Here is a 25,005-nt window from a genome sequence, read left to right on the forward strand (position 1 = left end):
CAGACCGGACGGTGGAAGAAAATCGCGGCTTGGAGGATGTTTTGTGCGGCGGAGCTGGCCGAAATGGCGGCGAGCTGACATCGAGTCCTCCCCTGCCGCGGAGCAGTGGTAGAGTCCGCAGCTCAAATTCCGAGAATTGAGCTCTGTTGATTCTTAGAACTGGGGTTCTTAGAAGTGGTGATGCAAGAAGTTTCTAGGAAAGGCCGGACACCAGGTGATTATTGCTGTTGCTGCCGCCGCTGCTGCTGCTGCCGCCGCCGCCGCTGTTGCTGCTGGTGCCGCTGCCGCCGCCGCTGCTCATGATCATGATTTTACCTTTTAATTCTTTTTTTTCCGCTCTTGCCAAATGCTTTGGCTCCAAGTTTCCTATGTGTATCTATTGATATAAATGTATCTATTTATTTATTCTAGCTGTCAGATGTTAAAATAAATGCCGAAGATTAGTCCCACGTCTCTCCCACGCTAGGATATAGATTTTTTTTTCTAAATGCATTTATTATTATTGTTGTTGTTGTCTTGGAGGGAACCGGCTGGCCACCCTCCCTGGTGTTGGTTTTTTTTTTTTTTTTTTTTTTTGGAGGAGGAGAGGCTGGAGGGCAGTTAGGGGGCGCCGGTGTTGGGGGGTGCTTGGGGCCGGCCCGGGGCTGCTGGCCCCGGTCGGGGCAGGGGACGCGCGCTCGCGCCCTCTCTTCGGCTGCTGCTTGCGTACGGCTTGTGTTGGCGCTGGATTCGTGCGGCTGCGGCTCTCCGCGCTCTCTCGCTTGCAAACTGCCTGCCGGGCTCCCCGCTCCAGCCTCGCCTTCCCTCCCGCCCTCCCCCGGCCTCTGCTTCCTGCCCCTCTCCGCGTCCTCCCGGCTAACTCCGGGAGGCTGCCCCGGCTCGCTCTCCCCGCTGGCTGCCTTCCACCGGCCTCGGATCCCTTAGCTTCTCTGTCTGCGAGCCGAGCCGAGCCGAGATTTGGGAGGAAAAGAAAAAATGCGAGCGAACTCCGCGGGTGTTTTTGTGTGTCTTTTTTTTCCTCCTCTCTCTTGGTCATAAACCCAGATGAAGTATCTTCGTGCCTGCTATTTCCTTTCGGAGCCTGGATCTTCCTAGCGAAGGACGAGTGTTTTGGTGTTCCCCGTCCTCTGTGTTTTGGGGAGGTTGAGCTCGCTTGGGGGGCGGGGGTGTTGAAGACTTTGGAAATTATTCTTTCTTGGTCGTAGTCGAGAGAGGGCCGGGCACCCCCGCGCGTTCCCTTTGGCCCATCCTGAGGAGACTGGCTGATGGTGGGACAGGGATTTGGGGGTGGAAGAGTGAGCAAAGGGTGTGCGTTTGCACCTGCGGGGTGCCTCTCCGCGTTGCGGGGACTAGGGGGACCTTGGCAGGCCGAGCGCGGAGAGGTGGTGGCGGGATTTCTCTCGGCCACGCGTTTGTATTTGGGGCGCTGCGTGACTCTGTGTTGGCTCCCAATGGCTGTTCCCTCCTTTCCTAAAATTTATTATTATTATTATTATTATTATTATTATTATTATTATTATTATTTTGTAAAAAGAAGAAGAAAAAGGCCACTGCGGGTCTGAGCGTGGCGCACTGGGCAGGCTTCCGAGAGCCGGAGGTCCTGACAGCGCGCGAGGGGAGACACAGAGCCCGAGCCCGCGTTCCTGACCAGCGGGAGCCGCGAGGGGAGTAGGGCGCTTCGGAGCTCTGACCGGGGAAGCTGGAGACGCGGGCGCCAAGGGGAGAGCCTTGTGATGGCGCAAACAAACCCAAAACCCAAAAACAAACAAACAAATCAGACGGCGAGGTTGGTTGGATTTGCAACCTGTGGCTCTCCTTGAAGGAGTAGGGAGAAGGAAAGGCGGCGGCGGCGGCGGCCCGGGGCGGGAGTGGGTCGGGAGTTGGAGCTTTGGGGCTGGGGCTGCGCTCGGGGGTCAGTCGTAGCGAGGGGCCACCGCGCTGCCGGAGGTAGTGACCGTGGTAACTGTCTCGAGAACTGTGGGTCGCGTTGCCTTTCTGTTGCCTTGTGATTGGAACCTTGGCGAAAAATGGAACTAATGTTGCCATGAGTTTTAAACCTGCCCCGTCCTCCTGGAAAACAACACAGCCCCACGGATATTTGTTTTAAGGATGCGGAAGACCCCCGTGTGGTGTACCCTCCCTCCGGATGGCTAAGACTTGGCAGAGGGGGCTGTGGGGGTCCTGACAGCTGCGTGGGGGCCGTGCGGAGCTGAAGCTGTGACAGTCTTGGACCCCAGGAAAGGGATGTATTCTTGTGTGTTTCCCACCCCCCACCTCCCCAATTAGTTTGTAATTTTCAGGGAAGAAAGACTTAGAACATTTAAAACAAAAGTAAAGTGAACGTCAGTAGATGCCTTTTTTTTTTTTTTTTTTTTTTTTACTGTCCGGAAAAGTGGGGCAGGAGAGAGAGACCCAGGGAAAGAGCTGTTTAGAAATACAGTTTGTGGCTCTGCGAGGTGCCGCTGGCTTCCTCTACGGGGACTGCCAGTTTCCCCTTTTGTTTGCAAGGTGTGTGTGGCTTTAGTAAATAAATTTAGAGAGAGGGGAGAGAGCAGGGGAGACAGGAGAGAGAGATCCATCAGGAGACAGGTATCTATTTTGCTCACTATTTACTACCGAGAGCCCTTGGCACTGGAATAGATCCTCGTAAATCTGCAGCCCAAGTTGAAGTTCATCTGGCCCTAGTCCACACACTATTCCTGGAGGTAGCAAGCATGAGCTCAAAGGAGTGAGGCATGATCATATCCTCCCTTTAAAAGGTGGTATTTTTGCTATGTGTGTATGTAAGGGCATATATATACCTCCAATGGAGGAAAACGTGATGATGGTGGTGGTGGGGTACACATAGGAGGTGAACTTCCCTTTTAAAAAGATTGCAGTGGAGCCTTCAAGGCCAAAATAGAAACCTGTAGATGAGAGCTATTCCTTCGCCCCTGTTTATAAATAGAAGTTTCCAGTATATCCTATTTGGAAGACTTTCCGATGCTGCGCGGCAGCAGGAGTGGACTATAAGGGTCTGTGGATAGCAGGTATCAACCAGGCACCTGGAAGGAGGGGACAGGCAGGGAAGGCAGGGGTTCCCCAACAGCCCGCTTCTTCACATGCTCACTTTGGAAGGGTTTTACCCAGATACTTTCTTGAAAAGACTTGTCTGATTTCCTCAGGGTTTGGTGCACAGAGGTGGGACTCAATTCTCTCGTTGCTTTTAGCAAGTCCTTCAAGAGTTCCAGTTAACTGGTTGAGTAAATGGTAGCCCTGACCACATGTCAAAATCCTTCCTTCCCTCTATCCTCCGCTGGGGAGCACGTTCACAACCTACTTTGTTGTGAAAAAAAAAAAAAAAAAAAAAACAACCACCATATATACTAGTAATTTAAGATTGGGAAGAGGTGGTGCGGGAGCGCCACCCCTCGGCGGGTACAACTATTGGCAAAAGTTACAATAGCTGGAAAAAAATTGTGAAATGACCTTCTGGGGCACTGTTAAGTTTTCGGACAGATTTTCAAAAGTGTAGGGAAGCGACAACTTTTTTTTCTTTTTAAGGCACTTTGCCGTGATGGCGCAAGTGAGGTCGAAAAAAGTTGCTTTCCCAGACAGATAGGTCTGCTAGTCACTAGTTGATGGGGTGGGGGTGGGAGGAGTACATAGGCTTGGATTAGGATAGATCTTCTGGCGAGGAGGTGGTCCTTCTTCCCCTTGGACCTGACCTCTGGTCCCTTGAATGATGCGCCTAACTGACGTTCAGATGGGGAGAAATGTTTGGATTGGAAAGCCAGCCCTAGTGTTGGAAGTAGAGAATTCTGCGGGTCAGGTGGGCAGCTGGCGAGGAGGACGACCGGGCTGTTGGTGGTCCCTCGGGGAGTCAGGGCCGCGCGGTGAGTGCGGCTTTCCAGCGCTGCGCAACAAGTGGGAAGCGGCCACGCAGCCGCGGCGGCATTCTGGCCAAGCCGGCCTGTTTCTCTTCGCCCTGTGGAAGCCAGGAACGTCTTCTCCCAACCCTCCCCGCCTCCCAGGCCAAAAGACCAGCCTCGGTCCCCCCACTCAGCCTTCCTGCTCTGGCGCTCCGGCGGTCGGCCCTGGGTTCATAAGGGTCCAGGGCCCCCTTTTCTCAGTGGGGAGCTGGAGTTTATCCCCGGTTTTTTTTTTCTGGCCAGCCAGCGTTTTTGCCAAGAGTCAATGCGCAGACCTTCGAGGGCCTGTCCTGCCTTTGCCTTTTTTTTTTTTTTTTTGGAAGACAAGTGCACCCTTTCCTTGCCTACCCAGCGCATTCTGCTCTTCGGAAAGCAAGTCAACGCACAACTCGCGGAGGCAGTTCCAGATACCGCGATGTGGTGGCTAGAGGCGTAAGCATCGGGAAGAACGGAATTCCAGCCACTAAATTAAGTGTTTTCCAGTCTGGGTTTTGGAGGCAACCACACCCCCACTTTCAACAGACGAGGAGGAAAAAAAAGTGTGTGTTGGTGGCGGGGCACTGTGGCCGCTTGGTGCTTCTCCCACGGACGGCGCCCGCCACCTAGTGGCCGTCTGCCGAAGGGTCCCAGTCCAGCCCTGGGCACCGACCCTTTCACCTCTGGGATCTTTGTGGTAGCCTCGCCAAATGCTAGATCAGACCCAGGGAAGGCACCCCGTGCCCCAGAGGGGATGGCATTTGATTCCCCAAAGCTCTGCCCGGCCAGATGCAAACGACTAACCCATTGCAACGTTCTTCGGTCAGTGGCAGGCATCTGCCTCCACTGGGGAAAAAAAAGGAAACTTAAAATAACCCGCTTGGAGCGCACCGGCTGTCCGCTCTGCGGTCCCTCCCGGGGCAATGGGGAGTAGAAGGATGTACCATGGGAGAATTCAGGGCCTTTAGGACTTTAGCTACCCCTCCCCCATTTTTGTAAACTACTGCCCCCACTCCCTTCACAGTTGAACAGGCCCGACAAGGGGGCCTGTGAGTGAGTGGTAAATGAGTTCGAGGCTAGTGACTTAAAAGTCAAAGGCAAGTTTATTTCAACTCGTTTGACGTGGTCTATGAGGAAAAGAAAGAAAAAGAAAGAAAAGAGCAGTGGCCAGAGCTGTGATTTTAACCTTTTAGGTCACCGTGGTTGCCAGTGCACGTTAGAAGCGGTTGCCTAACCGTCTTGGAAGAATTTGTTTACAAAGAATGACCTAAGGTTTTTTTTTCCCCTTACGTTCTTTCGGCAATAGACGTGAGAATCCCGCTGGTACTGAGGGCTGAGATTCCGGGTGTGTCTGTGTAAAGGGGTCTGAGCCAAGACCCTGTGGGCACACCTGTTGTGCCCAAGCCCACCTTAGGAGTGCTGAAATGGTTCTCTTCACGCTCCTGTTTGCGCAGGTGCCTAGAAAAAAAAATCAAGGGGGTGTAAGAGAGAGAGAGAGGAAAGGAGGACCCTGGCAGCATTTGTGCTCCCATAGCTTCTCAGTAAACTTTCCTCTTGCGGGGCTGGGGGTCTTAAGATGGCAAACGCGCATCCGCGAGTTGGCGCCCCTGGCGGCGCTGTGCGCGCCGACCCGCCAGGGGAGGCTGAGGTCCACGTACCCGCCTCGCTCCGGCCGGGGTCCGCAGGGACCCAGTTCAGCCTCTCCCGGTCTCTCTGGGAGCTTTTGCAGGCCGCGTGGAGAAACGCGCCTCTGTTCGGGCTGGAAGCGAATCTGGGGACGTGTTTGAAGCACGGTCAAGTTTGACTCATCGCCTTCCAAGGACAGTTAGTGCCTTCCATCTTCATTAACGTGAATAAAGACCTTGGCTGACTTCTGTCCAGATCGAATTTTTAAAGGCATTGTTTGCTGGGAGAGCTCATGTCTACCCCCGCCCCGCCAGCCTTTTTGCACAGGCCGAAGCCGGAGCGCAGCCAGGACAAGCCGAGAAGAGCTCTCTGCCCCGGGAACCCTAGTTTGTTAGCGTTTCCAGCCGGCCTGCTGGAGGAAGGCTGTCCCAAGCCGGGGTGTGCGGGGGAGCGTTTCTGAAGCTCCCTCCCGCCCCAGAGCTCAGTAATAAAACACATCTCTCTATTTTATTGCATTTCCTAGAAGCTTGAGGCTTGCAAGAGTTGTGCTGGCAGGAAACGTGATAGAAATGAAAGTTGGGACAAAATGTCCCCGAATACCTCGGTTACCCAAAGCAGTTTGCCGAGGCCTGGGCGTTATCAAAATCGCTTTTTATCTACAGTCTCTTCCACCTCCTTTTCCCCTAGTCAAACAGCTCTGAGAGACCGCCCCCCGCCCGCCTACCCCGGCAGAACTAAAGCTAAATCGTGGTTTAACGCCACGCGCAGCCGCCGGAATCCAGCGGCTGGACCCAAGCTGCTCTTTCCTTAAGACGCGGCTCGCTGGGCGAGGGAGCGTCGGGGCCAGGAGCCGCGGTGCGAGTTTCACTGCGGAAGCTCCAGCCTTATTAAAATTCCTGGTTCCCGTCCCTGAACAGTGCTTTGCACTTTCAAATCCCCCTTTGCATTTTCCAGCGAGTTATTGGAGTTATTAGATTACCAATAATCCAACGGCCGGCCTGGAAAGGAAGGAGGGGTGGGGGTGACGGGGGAAGGAGACCGAGCCTCTTGCCAAACTAGGTCAACGGGAAGGAGGGGCGGGGCGCGCAGGGGGCTGTGGGTTTCAAGCCTGGACGGAGGGCTCTCTCTAGTGTCAGGCAGTGGTAAAAACACCAGCCGCTGTGCGCTGCCGGAACCACGCCATTGCCGGTTTACAATAAGGGCACTGACAATTCTAGCTTCCCAGATTCTCACCCCCCTCCTCCCGTATTAAATTCCACCTTCTTCACTTTTTGGCTACCAGGAAAAAGAGGAATGAATGAGAAAGCCAGAGGAGAGGATTATTTGAGGGACCAACTTCGACCCCGCCTCCGCGCAGAGGGGGAAGAGCGGCTCTATGTGACGCGAACCGCTTGTTTGAAGAGGAGACTGCTACCTTGGGAGGCTGTCTTAGGCGACCCCAGTCCGCCTCCGCCCCGCAGGACCCCTGAAAACGCCTCTCAGAGCCAGCTACCGGGAGCAGTTAGGAGATGGCACCCAGGGATATTTCCTGGCGCTTCCAGCAAGGGCACCGAATAGCGAGGCAATTTAGGCGCGTGCCAGTGAGCGCGCTCCGGTCGGCGCTGCAGCCTCTGGCCAGTCCTTTTCTGTGTCTCCCAGGTCTGGGGGGAAACTGGATTCCGAAATCTGGAAGTCTGGTCACAAGTTCGGCCTGGCAGTTGGTATTCTAGACTATGAGCGGAAACCGAGCGGAGTTGGATTGTCCTTCTTTGCCAACGTGGCGGAAGGGTCTTTCGGTTTAGTTTTCCTCCAAGCCTATTGGGGCGCGCTGGATGGGGACCCTCAGCTCTAAGGGATTCTAAGTCTTTAACCTCGACGTCTCGCCCTAGCATTTTAAGAAATGGGGGAGGGTAGGGCAGCGAAGACGGGAGCAAGCAAAAAAGAAAAAGATGCACTGCGCAACTGGGCAACTTGAACCTCGGATTGGCGTCTCGACCCAGGCTTTGCTACACGTCTAAATTTCCTCTTTTAGAAACTGTGAGGGAGGGGTCGGACGGAGTGAACTCGGAGACTCCTGGAAGCGACTTGGCAGAGGGATTTAGGGGAAAGTGTGCCGTGTTCCCCGGCGCCGCCCCCACCGCGGCGGGTGAATCCCCTAGCGGTCCGCGCCGAGCAGGCGGCGATCCTGGCGGCCGTCGGGGGCCTGCAGCTTCCTGGAAAGTTACTTCTGGTTGGAGCCTACGATAGGCAGAGCGTGTTCTGTGAAATCCTCAGAGTTGAGATCGACTACGTTCCGGGAATGAGAGGGCTGTGCCATTCCCTTCACTGCCCCCTGCCTTGACGGCGTAACAGGAAAAAAAAAAATCAGACACACAATGCTAGCTACAGAAGTGCACCAAAACTTTTATTTGAATATAACTAAATTAAGGGCCACTTCAGACACCACACCTCGCCTCCTCCGCGCCTGTGGGGGCTTCCAGGCGGATGGGCAGCCGCGGCCGCGGGTCTCGCGGGGGTGGGCGGTCCCTGGAAGACAGGTATGGTGTGGGGAAGTTGAGGGTTGACCTCGGCGTGCAGAGTTCAGGTGTGAATGAGAGAAGGGGCCGCCTGGTGCCATCCCCGGGAGCAGGAAGGACAGGAAGGTGTCTGTGGAAGGGTTCGCGGTGCATCTGAAGCGCCGCCCGTGGCTCTCCTTTCTCCTTTATTCTGACTTCTCTTTTTGCCGCTTGCCCCTGTGTGTGTGTGTGTGTGTGTGTGTGTGTGTGTGTGTGTTATCCAATGGAAAGCTCCTTTGGAGGATCTGCCTTCTCCAGTGCCAGATTGAATATACATTAGGGAAGTCCCAAAAGAGGCGATGGGGGTGGGGTGCAGGAGACAAAATTTTAACTCCCTCTGGGACGCTGCCACCTCACAGAGCTTGGATTAGGGACTAGGGCTTCGCCTGGAGCCTTTGTCAGTTTTTTGGCTGACAGGCTTGCCTTCCTGGCGCTGTTTTTGTGGGATGATTTTTCTTGGAGGGGTATGGAATTGGTGGTATGGCTGTGACTAATAAAATAGGATTAGTGTGGGACCTTGCTTGGAAGTTGGCTTTGGGATCTTGCTTGGAGATTGGCTTGAAGACCTTGGCTAAGGTTGATCTCTGGGAACCCCAGTTTCCTCAGCAGTAAGTAAGGGTTGTTGTAAGGAGAAGGTTACAAGGACAGGGTAGGAAAGGACTGAGCGGTCTGGGTGAAGGGAGAGGACTTGCTCACGTGCAAGAGGCACTCGCCTTAACCAGAGTTCAAGAGGGTGAATTTCATATGGACACGGGTCTCCGTGTATGCAGATTTGTTTTTGTGTGGGTGAGAGGCTGAAGGTTAAAAGCCCCGGTCCTGAGAGTGGACACAAGGGAATTGTATTTGTTTGAGTCGCATCTGGGATGAGTCATTGCCACTTGTCACGGTGAAATGGCAAATCTGGGCTTCCTGTGGTTCCAGCAGTCTGTGACTGGAAATCCACAAGTGAACTGGTGGTTGAAGCTGTTTCGGGGTGGGGGGGGGCAGGATGCTCCAGAGTGTTTACTGAGCTCTTCCGAGGGGGAAGAAGAGATTGTTTACAAATAAACCACACATGTGTCCTCAGCATTCTTTTTTCCAAAGAGGATCATCCTGGAACCTTGCTTAGGACTAAGTTAGTTTGTCTCTCTCTACCCATCTATGCAGCTGGAATGGGGAGAGGAGGATCTTGGTTCTTTCTGCCTTTTTTTTTTTTTTTAGCACTCTCTCCCCATTCTCCGTTTTCTTCATTTCCCCTCTCAATCTCCCATTACTCAAGGATACATATTAACCTTGGAGCCGAGGCAATGGGGTGACAGGCACTTGGAACCAGAGAAATGTCTGCATTTGGTTAGATTCAGGGAGACCTCACTTTTTAGTGTTTGGTAACAGGCAGCACCCTAGAAGGGAGCAAGGTGTGTATGTGGTGGGGGTGGGGTTGGGGTGGGAGTGAGGGAGAAGGAACTTAGAAATGAGATCCACCCACCTAAGGGTGCAGCCCAGCCTGTTCTACAGCACGTAGGCTGGATTTGGAAAGGGGACAGGAATTAGAGCCAGAAGACCTAGGGCCAGGCCACCAACCATCTACGTGGCCCAACATGACCTCACTGGCCTTGGGTCCCTTCATACCCGGAAAAGAACTCCACAGGGCTGTACTTCTAAAAATAGGGCCAGAGGGTTCTGATATGGCTTGGTTTGGTGGCACACATTCCGTCAATAATAACGAAAGACCTATACCTGTGCTGCTAATGATTTTTGTTTCAGAGAAACCAATGTGGGGAGGGTACATATTTCATGAAATCTCAGGTTTAGTGTTCGCTGGCCGGTTCTCAGCTCAGCTACACAGTTAATTCTTTCACCAGCAGGGAGAAGCACAAACTTGGATGCCTTAACCCTCTGGCTGGTCTTGGGCCCAGGAGGGAAGAGAGAGGAAACTTTGAAAAAATCCAGCAAAGATGCCCAAGGAATGTGCAGAGAGGCATGTCAGGTGGTCCTCCACAGATTCCATGTTCAGTACTTGGTGGTACAGTCAGGCAGCTCTACCTGGCTGCTGGTCCTTGGAAAGCCACCCAGACCGTCCCCCCAAGTCTGTTTTATCACTGGGGAACTAGGGACAAAGAATGTGACCCTTTGACGTTATGGAACCATTCTATGACGTGAAACACAATAGTCTGGCAGGTTTGGACATCCAACATGTTCTGGCCCCAAGCAATTACTATCGTTAGTGCTAATGTGGAAAGAAGTATTCTTCCTCCCCACCCTTCTTTTTTGCCATGAGTTCTAGCAGTCTTTGGGTGGTACAGATTTCAGATTTTTTACTCTGAGGGGAAAGTGTGTGTGTGTGTGTGTGTGTGTGTGAAATTACATTCTCCACACCTAAGATAAAAGCGTCGTTATCACATAGCTTTGGGTGCCTGTTGTTTTCATAAGAGCAGAAGTGGAAAAAGTTCGCTAGCTTGTGGTGAAACCACACCAACTGGCAGGCTGCAGCTATCAAAGCAAAAACTAAATACATGTGTCCTAAAATAAGACTATAGTGGACAATGTTACACTCATTAAGTCTGTTTCTGAATGCTCTCTTCTCTTCTCCGTAGGTTTTAAGCAAAATTCTGGACTGTGAAGCAAGGCAGTGGGTGAGTCAATCAAATGATATGCTTTGAAATCTTGTGGACAAACTTTGCATTTGCCAATGCGTGTGTGTTTGTCACCCTTCATTAGATGAGACAAAGGCTAACCAGTTCCTTCTGTTCCACCCCTAGCCCTCACTCTTATCCTGGCTGTGGCAGTTTCAGGTCCTTACCTATTTCTTAGTTCAAATGAAGTTAGCCTCCCGTTATGCACTGCCATGAGCTAGTGTTGGGTTCTGGGGATTCCCAGTGAAACCTTTCTGAAGCCGCATAGTGGAGAACAATGGGACAGTGAAAGGAAATGTCAGTGGGAAAAGCTGTCATTTCTGAGCCCTCACTATGGGCGAGGCATGCTTTTTTAATTTTTGTGCTCACATAGGTATTTTGGAAAACTGAAGCCCAGAACCAGTAAGCACTCTGCTCCAAATCACACAACTAGAAAAAGGGCAACAGCAGCCAGAGAGCTTCCTACGTGTGATTTCTCTCCATTGCAACACACTCACTCAGTGCTTGGCAGAGTGTTTGGTATGTGGCAAAACCACTCAGCAAGTATTCATTCCTGTCCCCTTTTCCCTAAAGAGCTTTCTAGTCCAACTTTTTGAAAATAAGAGCGTTCATCTCATCATGCAGCTATGAAGAGTAATGGCCAAAGAAAGGCTATGAGTTATTCAAGACAAAACACAGGGACCTGAATTATATTCCATACCTGAGCAGGTTAAGCCAGCTCTTTGCTCTCTCTCTCTGGTCAGCAGCAAACAGCTTGTCGAGAATTAATAGGATGTTGATTCCTGTGTTTTCAGGCGAAGACAAAATGGCCTCACCGGCTGACAGCTGTATCCAGTTCACCCGCCATGCCAGTGACGTTCTTCTCAACCTGAATCGCCTCCGGAGCCGTGACATCTTGACTGATGTCGTCATTGTGGTGAGCCGGGAGCAGTTCAGAGCTCACAAGACAGTCCTCATGGCCTGCAGGTGAGGGGTCTGGATGGAGAAGTTGGGTAAAGGGAAAAGGCAGGGCAAGAAGCCAGACAGGTGGGGCACAGGGCTCTTCCCTCCTAGCTAGGATGGTGTCTCTTTTGGTCCAGACCTTGCCTGTGGCCTTGGCATAGCAGGCTCTGTGGAAGTGAATGACTGAACACCCTTTCAGAAAAAGACGTCCCATTCTGTGGACGTAATAGAGGGAGAAATCATGTACTGCCACAAAAAGGAAATCTGGAGCAAGAGTGGAGAATAATTTCAGTTAAGCAGTAAAAATGAAAAATGAGACAGTTACAGTAGTTGGAGCAAGTTTTATATTTATTTTGTACTGTAATTGAACTTCCATGAAGGTTCAGAGTGTATTTAAGGGTTAAGATAAGCAAGTGAATTCTTTCTATTTGTCAAGCATTTGAAGTTTTTGGAATAGTTTTGCACTGCATCATCTCTCTGGAGCTTCCTAATAACCTTTGAACTACGGACAGCATGACTACCTGTATCTTAGACATGATACGAGAACAGCACTGAGAGCTGGAATGACTTGCATCCAGAGATTTCTATTGCTGTTACAGAACTTATCCAGCATCTACTACAAGCACTTCTTTTTTTTAACAGTGACAAGAACAGGCATTTATAGAAATACAAAAATAACAGATAACATGTGGTAAATGCTTACACTGTGTGGGATTGTCATTCTGTACCCTTGCCATGGCCGTTGTTGCCACACCTTATGAAGTAGACACTGCTGTTTACCTTGCTTTGCAAATAAGGAAGCCAAGGTACAGAAAAGTTAAGTATCTCACTCAAGGTCACCTGGCTGCTTATTGGTAGAAGTCTGGCTCACTTCTGGCAGTTTAGCCGGAAAGATTAGAACCAAGACGACAGTCCTGGCTTCTGGTTTTTGATTCAATTCTTATTCTTCCACCAAGCAATGTGGTACTTGAAGGCATGGCTTTAACTTGGACTCAGATATTCTAGGAATAACTGATAATATGTGGACTTTGAGAAAAGCAGTAGAGTTTAGATAGAGGCACATTTTAATTCATTTGTTAGCTACTCTCAACCTGCTCCTTAAAAAAAAAAAAAAGCTCCTTAATGACGTTTCAGTGGAGCAAGAGGGGACATGCTTATCCCAAAGAGGCAGACTAAGAATAGTTCCTGCAAATGAGTGCTAAATTTAGCTCTGGTAATCCGTGCAGTTAAGACTATCATTTAGCCTCTCTGATCTCCGTTTCCTCATTTGTGAAGGTTCAGGGCTGTGAGTGGCACAGGGTGAAGTGCACAAAGTGCTTAGTGCTTCCAGGGCATTTGGTAAGCGCTGCATCATGTCAGGTCTTAGTAATTGTCATAGAAACTCTGGGATGACCTTGGTGAAAGGGGACGAGCTTCAGTGCTGACTGCAGTCCATCACAGGCCCTCTGCATCTCCTATAATCGGAACCTCTGTGTATTTCCCAGTGGCCTGTTCTACAGCATCTTCACTGATCAGTTGAAATGTAACCTCAGTGTGATCAACTTGGATCCTGAGATCAACCCTGAGGGCTTCTGCATCCTCTTGGACTTCATGTACACATCTCGGCTCAACCTGCGGGAAGGCAACATCATGGCTGTAATGGCCACGGCTATGTATCTGCAGATGGAGCATGTTGTGGACACTTGCCGGAAATTCATCAAGGCCAGGTAAGCTGCCACCTAGATGCAAGGCATGGAGAAAGAAGGGGCACTTCTTGAGCAGAAACGCTTGGTGGTCATAGTAGTTTGGTACAATGGTTTGAGATGCTGCTATATTAGAATGGCTGGGTTCAAGTTTTAGCTCTGCCTTCCATATAGTTTTTGCTAGTGAATACCCTGTGAGGAAGTACTTGGGTCCCTGCCACTTACATGGGAGACCCAGATGGAATTACTGACTCCTCAACCCAGCTGTTGCAGCCTTTGGGGTAATGGACCAGCTGACGGAAGACCTCTGTCTGTCTTCTATCTCTGTCTTTCTGCCTTTTACACCAAAATGAAACACTTTTTTAAAAACAATAGATCCTTAATATTTCACACATTTAGACAGAAAAATACTTTTCCAAGAGTCGATGTTACTGGGCACATCTGCCGTTCCTAATGCTTGTGTTCCAAGCAGACATGACACCTTGTTGCTCTCCATGGCCTGTGCATAGCTGTCTCCCATTCACCCACCATGCCACCCATCCCGCAGGGGGGCCATGCTTCCCACCCCTTCTACACAGCTGCATGTGGCTCCTGACTTCTCCTTGGAAGCTCTTCTGGTTGGCACTATCACTCTGCCTTCCTTGTCTTTTCCTCTGTGTTTCTTTATATATATGTTTTGAAGATTTATTTTTATTGGAAAGTTAGATATACAGAGAGAAGCAGAGACAGAGACGAAGATCTTCTGTTCACTGATTCACTCCCCAAGTGGCCACAAGGGCCGGAGCTGAGATGAGTTGAAACCAGGAATCTGGAGCCTCTCCCGGGTCTCCTATATGGGTGCAGGGTCCCAAGGCTTTGGGCTGTCCTCAACTGCTTTCCTAGGCCATAAACAGGGGCTGGATGGGAAGTGGGGCTGCCGGGATTAGAACTGGCTCCCATATGGATGTGCAAGGTGAGGACTTTAGCCACTAGACCACCGAGCCAGGCTCCTCTTCTTTGTTCTGAAGGATTTTGTCTGTTCTTTAGGCCTTCCTTCTAGCATCTGTTTTTTAGTTCTTTTTTTCTCTTTTATTTTGACTAGTTGCCTACTTGCCTTGATTTCCTACCAAATCGTGGATGATTCAAGCTTTGTTGGTTCTGCCTTAGTCATCTTCTCCTCTGTTCTATCCTACAAGGAGGACACTTACTGAGTTGTTGAGTTTACTGGGTCTTAAATCCCTTACCTGAGGATTGGGAAGATGTGAGGATCACTTACTTAAAGTTCTGAAGAATTGAAAAGTTTTGCTAAATGGAACAGAGACTCCGGGCTTAACGTCTTGAGAAGCATGTGCTCCGACTGCTCTAGGACAGTTGCATGTTCTCCCCAAGAACAGGATGTTTTTTGGTCTCTGTCTAAACACTTCCATAGGCAGAAACTCCCCATCCCCAGAGCCCATGGCTAACCTTGTACTTTTGGTGTACCCATCTGTACAACGTGTTGACGTCTGGCTCCTTCAGCCTTCCTTATGGGTTCTAGCTCTGTTAACTCTGATTCTGTTGAGCTGGCCTGCTTTTCACCTACACGGTGTCCCTCCTGTCAAGAATGTGCACTAGTGCTCCTTGCCACCTGTGGATGCAAATGGTCATGAGATCATTAGTGCTGTCACTGATGAGGACTTTCTATGGATCAGACCTTAAACTTGACTGGTTCAGTAACTTGCTGCAAGTCAAGGAACCATGAGGAGGCACAATGGGGGTTACAAGCCAGGTCTGGCTGTTGCGGAACCCTGGCATTTGCTGCCTGCTCTCCATTGTATGCTTTCTCATAACTCTGGTCAGAATATGGGCAAGTCCTTTATTTTTAGTGTACTGGGTGTGTAATGTTGTGGCACCAATGCTGCATCAATTCTTCCCTCTCTGTTTCCCTGCATCATGCAGAATAAGCTACCTGCCTTCCTTGTAGGATTTTGCAGGGGTGAAATGAGATAAGGACTTTGAATGCATTATGTAAGCACTAAGCTATATCCCATTGGAGGAGTTACAGTTTCACATGTTTGCATATGTACATGCATGCTTATGCATCCAAGATCAGTCCAATCAGACACAAATTCTGTGAGTAGCTCACTTCCATTTTTTAAGCTCAGTGTTCCCTAGTAAACTAGATTACTAGACTTCTTTTTTTTAAAAGGTTTATTTATTTTTATTGGAAAGTCAGATTTACAGAGAGAAGAAGAGAGAGCAAGGGAAAGATCTTCCATCCGCTGGAGCTACAATGGCCGGAGTTGGGCCGTTCCGAAGCCAGGAACCAGGAGCTTCCTCCAGGTCTCTCAGGCAGGTGCAGGGTTCCAAGGCTCTGGGCCATAGTCTATTGCCTTCCCAGACCACAAGCAGGGAGCTGCATTGGAAGTGGAGGAGCTTAGGTACGAACTGGTGCTCATATGGGTTCCCGGTGCCTGCAAGGTGAGGACTTTAGCCACTAGGCTACTGCACTGGGTCTTTTTTTTTTTTTTTAATTAAAGATTTTACTTATATAGAAGTCAGAGTGATAGGGGTGGGAAGTTGAGGGAAACATACACATAGACATAAAGTGAGAGAAATACAGATATTTCATCTGCTGGTTCACACCCTAAGTGGCCACAATGACCAGGGCTGCACCAGGCAGAAGACAGGAGCCCAGAACCCTATCCAAGTGCCCCACATGGGTGGCAGGTGATATTTGGGCCATTTTCTGCTAATATCCCAGTTGTGTTAGCAGAAGCCAGATTGGAAATAGAGCAACTGAGATTCAGACTAGCACTCTGATATGAGAGGCCAACATCACAAGCTAAGGTTTAATCTACTGCACCACCAAATAGGACCTGCAGCTTGCACTCTTTCAATCTGGTGTTTCTGTTCTCCAGAGCCACAGTCCTTGTGCCTCTCCGCCTCAAATGCAGGTGTACCTACCTAGCAGTTTTGCTGGGAAGGTGTCTGCTTAGCAGTGCTAATATGAGATCTTTTCTCCCCCTGCTTTTTTTTTTTTTTTTTGGCTACAGTGAAGCAGAAATGGTGCCTGCCCTCAAGCCTCCTCGTGACGAGTTCCTCAACAGCCGCATGCTCATGCCACAAGACCTCATGGCCTACCGGGGCCGGGAGGTGGTGGAGAACAACCTGCCGCTGAGGAACGCCCCTGGCTGTGAGAGCCGAGGCTTTGCTCCCAGCCTTTACGGCAGCCTGTCCACACCCCCAGCCTCCTATCCCATGTACAGCCACCTGCCTGTCAGTAGCTTTCTCTTCTCTGATGAGGAGCTCCGGGATGCTCGGATGCCCATGGCCAACCCCTTTCCTAAGGAGCGGACGCTCCCCTGCGACAGTGCCAGGCCCATGCCTGCAGAGTACAGCCGGCCGGCCTTGGAGGTGTCTCCTGGCATGTGCCACAACAGCATCTATTCACCCAAGGAGGCAGTGCCAGAGGAGGCCCGGAGTGACATGCACTACAGTGTGGCTGAGGGTCCCAAGCCAGCTGCTCCCTCGGCCCGGAATGTCCCCTACTTCCCCTGTGACAAAGCTGGCAAAGAAGAAGAGAGGCCATCCTCAGAGGATGAGATTGCACTGCACTTCGAGCCCCCTAATGCACCCTTGAACCGGAAGGGACTGGTCAGTCCACAGAGCCCCCAGAAATCTGACTGCCAGCCCAACTCACCCACAGAGTCCTGCAGCAGCAAGAATGCCTGCATCCTGCAGGCCTCGGGCTCCCCTCCAGCCAAGAGCCCCACTGACCCCAAAGCCTGCAACTGGAAGAAATACAAGTTCATTGTGCTCAATAACCTCAACCAGAATGCCAAGCCGGAAGGGCCAGAGCAGGCTGAGCTGGGCCGCCTGTCTCCAAGAGCCTACGCGGCCCCAGCTGCCTGCCAGGCACCCATGGAACCTGAAAACATTGACCTTCAGTCGCCAACCAAGCTCAGTGCCGCTGGGGAGGACTCCACCATCCCACAAGCCAGCCGGCTCAACACCATCGTGAACAGGTGATTTCCGGGGCAGTCTGCATCTGTGGTTGGGAGTACCTGGGCAGGCTTTGGGGCTCATTCTTCTTTGCTCACCTGAAACACTGAGCCTCTTTGGGGTCATGGGATTGAAGAAATTGGATAAATTAGCCCAAATACGGAAGTGCATTGGGCCTTGGTATTCTTTTTCCTGGTGAGAGAGAAAGTTCCCCTTTATTGTAGAACTTTCCATTAATACCAAATATATTTCCTCTTCCTGTGGTCCTGGTACAGTAGGAGAACCCATGCTTTCCTTGGGTTTGGAAAGGCTGTGGGCTGCAAGTCCTGGGAGGTGGGGAGAGACACTTAGCTTCGGCGAGGGAGCTGGGCTTGTATGGACCCTGGTAGGTTATCCCTCTGTACATGCTGATTGGGGGTGGCATCAGTCATGACCCCACCTGGGGCTGCAGTGCCCCAGAGTGGGGATTCTAGTCCAGGCTTGTGGGCTTGAAGAGGCCCAGAGGGGGGGAGAGGGTGGTATTGGGCTGGGATGGACAGCTCTGCCCTGCCCCAGTGCTGAGCCTCTTTGTCCTCCTGTCCACAGGTCTCTGACTGGCTCACCCCGTAGCAGCAATGAGAGCCACTCGCCTCTCTACATGCACCCCCCCAAGTGCACCTCCTGTGGCTCTCAGTCTCCGCAGCACGCGGAGATGTGCCTCCATTCAGCTGGCCCCACCTTCCCTGAGGAGATGGGCGAGACCCACTCTGAGTACTCCGACTCCAGCTGTGGTGAGTCCCTATGTCAGGGAGGATGAAGACCACCTTGTGCCCCCTCCATGTGTCCCCTCAAGTGCCAGGGAAGAGGAGAACCACCCTGTGGGCCCCAAGGGTGGCTGGGATTTCCATTTGATTGACATCATCTTCTCTGATCAGGAGAAGTCATTGACTGGAAGTCCCTGGCTTGCTTGGAAGTTGTCAGCCAAACCCCTGACTCTTTACCTGTTAGGGAACTGGGCTGACCTAAGCTAGGACTGAGCTTGTAGGGTTCATCTGGGGTGATGGACACAAACCAAACAGCCTGTGGATCTTTTTTATTTTTCTACAATGGTAGCTTGTGTAGCTGGCTAGAACTCCAGAGCATCTCAATCTCTCTGTCCCCGGACTACTGCTACTGATTTGCACGTCGATTGGTTCTCCCTATTGGGACCTTATTCTTTCTGGTAAACCTCTAGTTTGCGGCAGGACTCAGTATATGTTAGCTGGGTTAAGTTATTTTGACTGAATTAGTAAATTCAAGTTTCTAGATAGCGCTTGGCCCTCTCTTGGTTTTTTGTTTGTTTGTTTGTTTGTTTGTTTCTTAAGTAGATGAAAAAGTCTGTTAATCCATCACTGGCTGTGGCCCAGAATTCCCTAATCAGGGATAAATCACCACAATATATGATTTGCCAATCCTTACAATGGAAGAAAATAATTTACTTGTCCATACTAGGACTGTTCCTCCTGTCCCCTGGCTGTTCATCGTTGCTTTGCCTAGATTGCTTTTGTCTGGGCCTCTGATCCTAATATCACCTCTGGTCTTCCAGTCATCCCAGAGTTTTGGGGAGATGGGAAGTCCAGCTAGGTGCAAAGGTAACCCTGGAGTGCTTGCTCATCTTGAGTTCCTCTTGCCATGATCACAGAGGATTGGTTGAACTACCTTGGGTCTGCCAGCCCTATGAACTTGGAACTTGTGTGTTTGGTGTTGTATGATGTTAGATGCCCCAATAAGGTAGCCAGGGCTTTGGTAACAGAGGCACAGGGAGTGATTCAGGAACCTTCTTACCATTGGAATAGAAATTAAACTAGGTGATGGTGAGGAATGTCTGTGCTCAGAGCCCTGGGTAGAGCTGCTGAACTTCCCTCAAGCTGTGCCAAGTACCAGGAGAATTTTGGGGTTGAGCCCCCCTTTTGTTCTGTGTTCTTTCCTGAGCTGCTGTGACCAGGGCTTTAAATGCTAAGAAAAAAAATCAACCCCCCTGGGTCTTTAGCTTGGGGCTCCTGGGAATGTAGGGTAGGAGGTGGTCTGGCAGCTCAGTTGGGCCCTATGGGTAGGGGATGGTGGAGTAGCTCCAGGGGAGAGAGGGACCACCAAGGCTACTCTGCCTTCTGACAATGGCATCTCCTCTTCCATCCCACAGAGAACGGGACCTTCTTCTGCAATGAGTGTGACTGTCGCTTCTCTGAGGAGGCTTCCCTCAAGCGGCACACACTGCAAACCCACAGCGACAAACCCTACAAGTGTGACCGCTGCCAGGCTTCCTTTCGTTACAAGGGCAACCTCGCCAGCCACAAGACCGTCCACACAGGTATAGCCGCAGCCCACTGCAGCATTCTTGTAGGCACAGGAGGGAGAGGACCCTGGAGAAAGACGGGAGTGGCTGTGGGAACCCTGAGTAAGGCAGGGAGCAGACCCCTTCCAGACCCGAAGGAAGACCTTTCCTCTGTCTTGTCACCTTGCTCCCTCCCTGGGTTCTTTTGCTCTTCTTTCTCAGATGCCCTGCGTTGGCTGTACGAGAGAAAAAGTGAGGCCAGTTAGAGGCGAAGTGGATTAGGTTTTGATAAAAGTAGAAAAACATCCAGGGCCTCTTGATTCTTCCAAGGACTTGTTCCTTGTCACCCATCCACTGCTTTACCAAACCATTTGCCATCCTCTTATGGCTGCCCTGGGTTTACTTTGCCTGCATGCTTTTGATAACTTCATTGTCCCAGAAACTTTCCATGGGGAAAGGCTCAGCCCAACTGTTGGCTTCTTCTGCCTGGGCCCTGCCTCGTGCCAGTGGAATCCAGTGTAATTGGCACAAGTGGAAACGGGCGTTTGTTCTGAAAGAGTGGAGCAGCTGCCTGTATCTGCAGTGAGAAAGCTGTTGATTGAATCACACTTCTGCACTGAGAACAGCTGCAAGAGCCTTCCAGGGTCATTTCATTTCATTCGGCCCCTTTGGGTCTTGAGAGAGAAACTGAGGCTCAAAGAAGGACAGAGACTTGTCCATGTGACCGACCCTCTCCTGTGCCCAACCCGGGTCTGCACCTTGCCACTGCCTGTGTCTTGGCCTTAGTTTCTTGCAGGATGTGCTGACGTGTGAGAGAGGTGTAGGAGGGGAAGAAAAGTCCGGTAGCTTTAATAAGGGACAGTTTGCTTTGAAGTGCAGGGGCGAGGGGTGGCGGAGACCTTCCCCACTGACCGTGACCTTCCTTCTGCCTCTTTCTCCTGGAAACAGGTGAGAAACCCTATCGTTGCAACATCTGCGGAGCTCAGTTCAACCGGCCGGCCAACCTGAAAACCCATACTCGAATTCACTCTGGGGAGAAGCCCTACAAATGCGAAACTTGTGGAGCCCGATTTGTGCAGGTGAGCAGGGCAGTGTGGGGAGAGGATCCCTAGGGCTCTGTAGCCTCGTGAGGGGCTGCCGGAGGTCTGCAGCCCACCTGCCACAGGCACTCATGCCTTGCCCCTCTCCTCAGGTGGCCCACCTGCGTGCCCATGTGCTTATCCACACTGGTGAGAAGCCCTACCCCTGTGAAATTTGTGGCACCCGCTTCCGGCACCTTCAGACTCTGAAGAGCCACCTGCGAATCCATACAGGAGAGAAACCCTACCATGTATGTAAACCCTCTCGTGGCAATTGGTTGGCCTGGGCAGGCAGGAGAGGCAGGCTGAAAACAGGGTAGTGAAGCTGCTTACTCCAATCTCCAGCATCTAGTCAAATGAGCCCTGAACTAATGGTCAGTAGACCCTGGATCAGAATCTGTCAAAGGCACCTTGCCTAACCTTGGCCCAGGCCCAGTGTGCTTCTCTTGAAAATGAGGGTCCTTGGGAAAGGAGTCCAGACTAGGGATTTCAGAGGCATTCGTTTATTGCACAAGTATTGCTGAGTGCCTCCAGCTACACTGAGCTGGAGGTGTCTTTGAAGATAGTTAGGGTGATTGAGAAGGAACAGTCTTAGGAGTAGGAGAAGAACCAGGGACAAAAAGGAGGGGGATGTTAAAAAGAAAAGATAAACAGAGATAAGGCTATTTCAAGGAAGAGGACGGGCTCAGCTGTGTAGCACAACTAGAATGATCATGTTCTAGAGCAGGGTCTTGGCAACTACAGCCTGTGAACCGACTTTTGACTGTTTCATAGGCAAACAGTGGTTTTTATATTGAGCACAAATGGTAGAACAATTAGTGTCCGGTGTCTGGAAGTGAAACGTTGGAACTCCATGGTATCCACGCTCACTGGTCCACATATTGCCTGGTGCTACGTCGAAGGGTTTGTGGCATCACCCTAGGTGGTGACAGCAAAAGAACTGATCAATGTGTGTCTACCTCCCATTCTGGGTGTTAGCCTAAAATGCATGGTCATTTTTGCTCACTTGTTTGTCAGGCTTTGAGTGAGTTTCATCTTCCTGGTTGCTGCTTCTTGGGAAAATCAGTGACCACCCTTGTTATTAAAACAAATCTCAGAATAGTGCCTGCCTCGTGGAAGCACAGTATTCATAAGTCATTAACATGTACTATTAGGAATGCAATGAGTATTTACATTATAAGGACTTGCTGGAATTTTGGATGCATGGAGTATCAGAGTGAAGGATGTTCCTCACTGTCTAACTGGCCCAGTCCCTTACAGAAAGAGAGTCCAGGTCCAGACAGAGGTGATGAGCACTGGGGCCAAACAGCAGCAAGTGACCTGGAAACAAGACCAGGCCTCTTTAGCTGGACTGCTGCCTGCTTCATTTATTTACTAAGTCTACTTTCATTTTAAATAATTCTCCATTTGAACATGCTTTATAATAGATGATAGATGATAGAGTTTAGTGAATGGTCAGTGACCTCCAAGTGGTGTGCACCCAGTGAGCTGTGTGGCAAGCTTAGATCTTACTGAAGTGTAGATGAAAGGAATTATTTTCACAATAGAGTGATTCAGGAACACTTGAATAAATAGGGGAACTTGCAGTCTGAATGGCATTTGGGGTCAAACCTGAGCTTGAGGCCCACGGCAGAGGAGGACCAAGGAGCAGGGGAGGACAAACGGGGTCCTGTGGAAATCAGTGAAGGGACGGGAGCAGGATGTGTCTTTGCCTCCTAGCCGAGGCAGGGACACACAGGGGCTCTTAAAGCTGACCTTTGGGAAGGGCATCTGGCGTGTAGGTCTGGGTTGACCATGGCTAACAGTTGACCTCTTGGTGTCCCCACAGTGCGAGAAGTGTAACCTGCATTTCCGTCACAAAAGCCAGCTGCGACTTCATTTGCGCCAGAAGCATGGCGCCATCACCAACACCAAGGTACAATACCGCGTGTCAGCCACCGAGCTGCCTCCGGAACTGCCCAAAGCCTGCTAAAGCATGGAGTGCCGCGCTTCCGTCTCCAGCCCCTGCGCAGAACCTGCCCAAAGGATACTGTAACACTTTCCGCGATGTCACCCCATGATGTAGTGCCTCTTTTCATCCACTAGCGCAAATCATAGCTGCGGGTGGGGGTGGGGGGCGGGGCCAGGGGCCGGGAGCCGGGCGGCTCCCCAACCCCACTGCCATACCACATTATGACAATAATATTGCTTCTGCTCCCATGTGTAAGGCAAGCCACGTCAGCACAGAGCAAACTCATTTTCTAGAGCAGAGCGGGGGAGTATGCGAAGTTCTGACTTGACTTGGTCTATAAAATGAGGAATGTGTATGTTTTGTGGGAACAGATGTTTCTTTTGTATGGAAATGTGCATTCTTTTCAAAGACAAGACTTCAGTATGTTATCAGAGAGGGCTTTAATTTTTTTAACCAAAGGTGAAGGAATATATGGCAGAGTTGTAAATATATAAATATATATATATAATAAATATATATAAACCTAAAAAAGATATATTAAAAATATAAAACTGCGTTAAAGGCTCGATTTTGTATCTGCAGGCAGACACGGATCTGAGAATCTTTATTGAGAAAGAGCACTTAAGAGAATATTTTAAGTATTGCATCTGTATAAGTAAGAAAATATTTTGTCTAAAATGCCTCAGTGTATTTGTATTTTTTTGCAAGTGAAGGTTTACAATTTACAAAGTGTGTATTAAAAAAACATAAAAAAAGCTGCAGAAGGAAAACTGTGTAATTTTGTTCTAGTTTTCAGTTTGTACATACCTGTACCACATGTCCTCCTGGTGCCTTTTTTCACAGAAGTTTTTCAGTGATGGGCGAGTGTGCACCGTCCCTTTTGGAAGTGTAGGCAGACACAGGGACTTGAAGTTGTCACTAACAAAACTCTCTTTGGGAATGTTTGTCTCATCCCATTCTGCGTCATGCTTGTGTTATAACTACTCCGGAGACAGGGTTTGGCTGTGTCTAAACTGCATTACTGCGTTGTAAAATATAGCTGTACAAATATAAGAATAAAATGCAGAAAAGTCAAGATGGCCTGCTCTGGAGGTTTTTCCTTGTGTTGCAATGGATTCTTTTTCTGAAAGATTTATTAATTCTATTTGAAAGAGTTATAGAGAGAGAGGGAGAAAACAGAGAGAGGAAGAGAGATCTTCTATGTGTTGATTCACTGTTCAAGTGGCCATAGAACTGGGTGGGGCTAGAAAGGTAGAGCCAGGAGCCAGGAGCTCCATCGGGGTGACAGAGGCCCAGGGGCTTGGGCCATCTCCCACTGCTGCCACAGATACTTAGGCAGGGAACAGCCAGGACTCAAGGCAGTTCTTCAGCATAGGATGCCAGTGTTGTGAGTAGTAGCATAGCCATCTGTGCGACCACGCTGGCCTGGAAGGGACTGTTGGCGTGGGGCCACTCTCCCCATCAAATCACATAACACACCTGAAGGGAGAGGCTGCTGCGATGAGCTCTGGGAGCCCTGCCTGCAGCTGGTCCTGGCAGCGTGGACTTGCACGGGGCTCCTGGTGTGAAAGCACACTGCGGACAGGAGACCTTGTGTCAGTTATTTAAAACATTTGAAGTTCTAGTTCTTACGATTTTCTGCGCAGCTAATTCCCGCAGCCTGGTTCTTTTACGGTGAGCTGAAAACACCAGACGCAGCGAGGTACTTTAGAAAGTTTATTCCAGCGGTGCAGGAACCGGATGGAGGTGATGGGAGATGAGAAAGGGAGAGAGAAGGGGTGGGGACGGGGAGGCCAGAGGGAGAAGAGAGAGGCAGAGCCGCATCTGGGGGCACTTTGATGCCATTCAGGTGAGCCCGCAAGGTGTGGGGGGCAGGGGTTGGGAGGGATTGAGGGCAGGCCCCAGGGGATTGGTGTCACAGTTGATATCCTAAGTGGGTAGGGTTGGGGAAGGGGCTGCGATTGGGGGGTGGGAATCTCAGGCAAAATGCCCGGTTACATCTGATTGGTGGCTGTGGTGTGAATTTCGTGAGCTGTGAGGAGGAGGAAATGGCGCCAGGTCCAGGATGGGATATTTGAATAATTCCTTACACCTTGAATATGAGGAAATCAGGTGGGGTACCCCCGGACCCTCACTCAGCTCTAGGCCGAGCTTTCAATGTGTTCAGCTGTTGCTCTCCCCGCATTCATTTTACTCAGCTCTGTTGTTCCTCTGGGCCTCAGGTGGCTTGGTCTGTGAAGGCAGAAGGCTTCTCCTGCTCTCATACACCATTTCTGTCTGGTCAGCTCCAGGGGACAGCAGGGGACAGGCCTCTGGCCTCATTCTGCGTGCCTCAGCCTCAGTGCCTTGGAGTCTTTCTGGGGTCTGCTGCGTGACTGAAAGCCCTCAGTAGCTCAGAACAGCTGGGAGATAAGCCAACCCTGTTCCCCTGCCCGCCCC

The 25,005-nt window shown here is 50.6% G+C and overlaps 1 protein-coding gene across 4 annotated transcripts; it reads left to right on the forward strand.

Annotated features, from left to right (window-relative positions):
* Positions 1 to 10: 10 nt before the first annotated feature.
* BCL6 (BCL6 transcription repressor) lies at positions 11 to 23,641 on the forward strand. Of its 4 annotated transcripts, none has more exons than XM_004577776.3 (10): positions 11 to 214; positions 10,621 to 10,659; positions 11,454 to 11,625; positions 13,086 to 13,307; positions 16,298 to 17,269; positions 17,832 to 18,016; positions 19,405 to 19,572; positions 20,485 to 20,615; positions 20,729 to 20,866; positions 22,444 to 23,641. In XM_004577776.3, the coding sequence occupies exons 3-10, from the start codon at positions 11,465 to 11,467 to the stop codon at positions 22,585 to 22,587; spliced, it is 2,121 nt and encodes a 706-aa protein (XP_004577833.1). In that variant the 5' UTR covers positions 11 to 214; positions 10,621 to 10,659; positions 11,454 to 11,464; the 3' UTR covers positions 22,588 to 23,641. The 4 variants fall into 4 exon arrangements, with proteins under 4 accessions (XP_004577833.1, XP_058518113.1, XP_058518111.1 ...); XM_058662130.1 differs by lacking the exon at positions 11 to 214 and adding an exon at positions 4,221 to 4,343; XM_058662128.1 differs by lacking the exon at positions 11 to 214 and adding an exon at positions 7,483 to 8,029.
* The last annotated feature ends 1,364 nt before the right edge of the window (positions 23,642 to 25,005 follow it).

Source organism: Ochotona princeps, chromosome 3 (genome assembly GCF_030435755.1).
Source record: "Ochotona princeps isolate mOchPri1 chromosome 3, mOchPri1.hap1, whole genome shotgun sequence".
Lineage (NCBI taxonomy): Eukaryota > Metazoa > Chordata > Mammalia > Lagomorpha > Ochotonidae > Ochotona > Ochotona princeps.

Coding starts and splice junctions, on each gene's coding strand:
- BCL6 (XM_004577776.3), top strand. CDS start 11,465: ATGGCCTCACCGGCTGACAGCTGTATCCAGTTCACCCGCCATGCCAGT. Junction 13,308..16,297: donor CGGAAATTCATCAAGGCCAG/GTAAGCTGCCAC, acceptor TTTTGGCTACAG/TGAAGCAGAAATGGTGCCTG. Junction 20,867..22,443: donor CAGGAGAGAAACCCTACCAT/GTATGTAAACCC, acceptor GTGTCCCCACAG/TGCGAGAAGTGTAACCTGCA.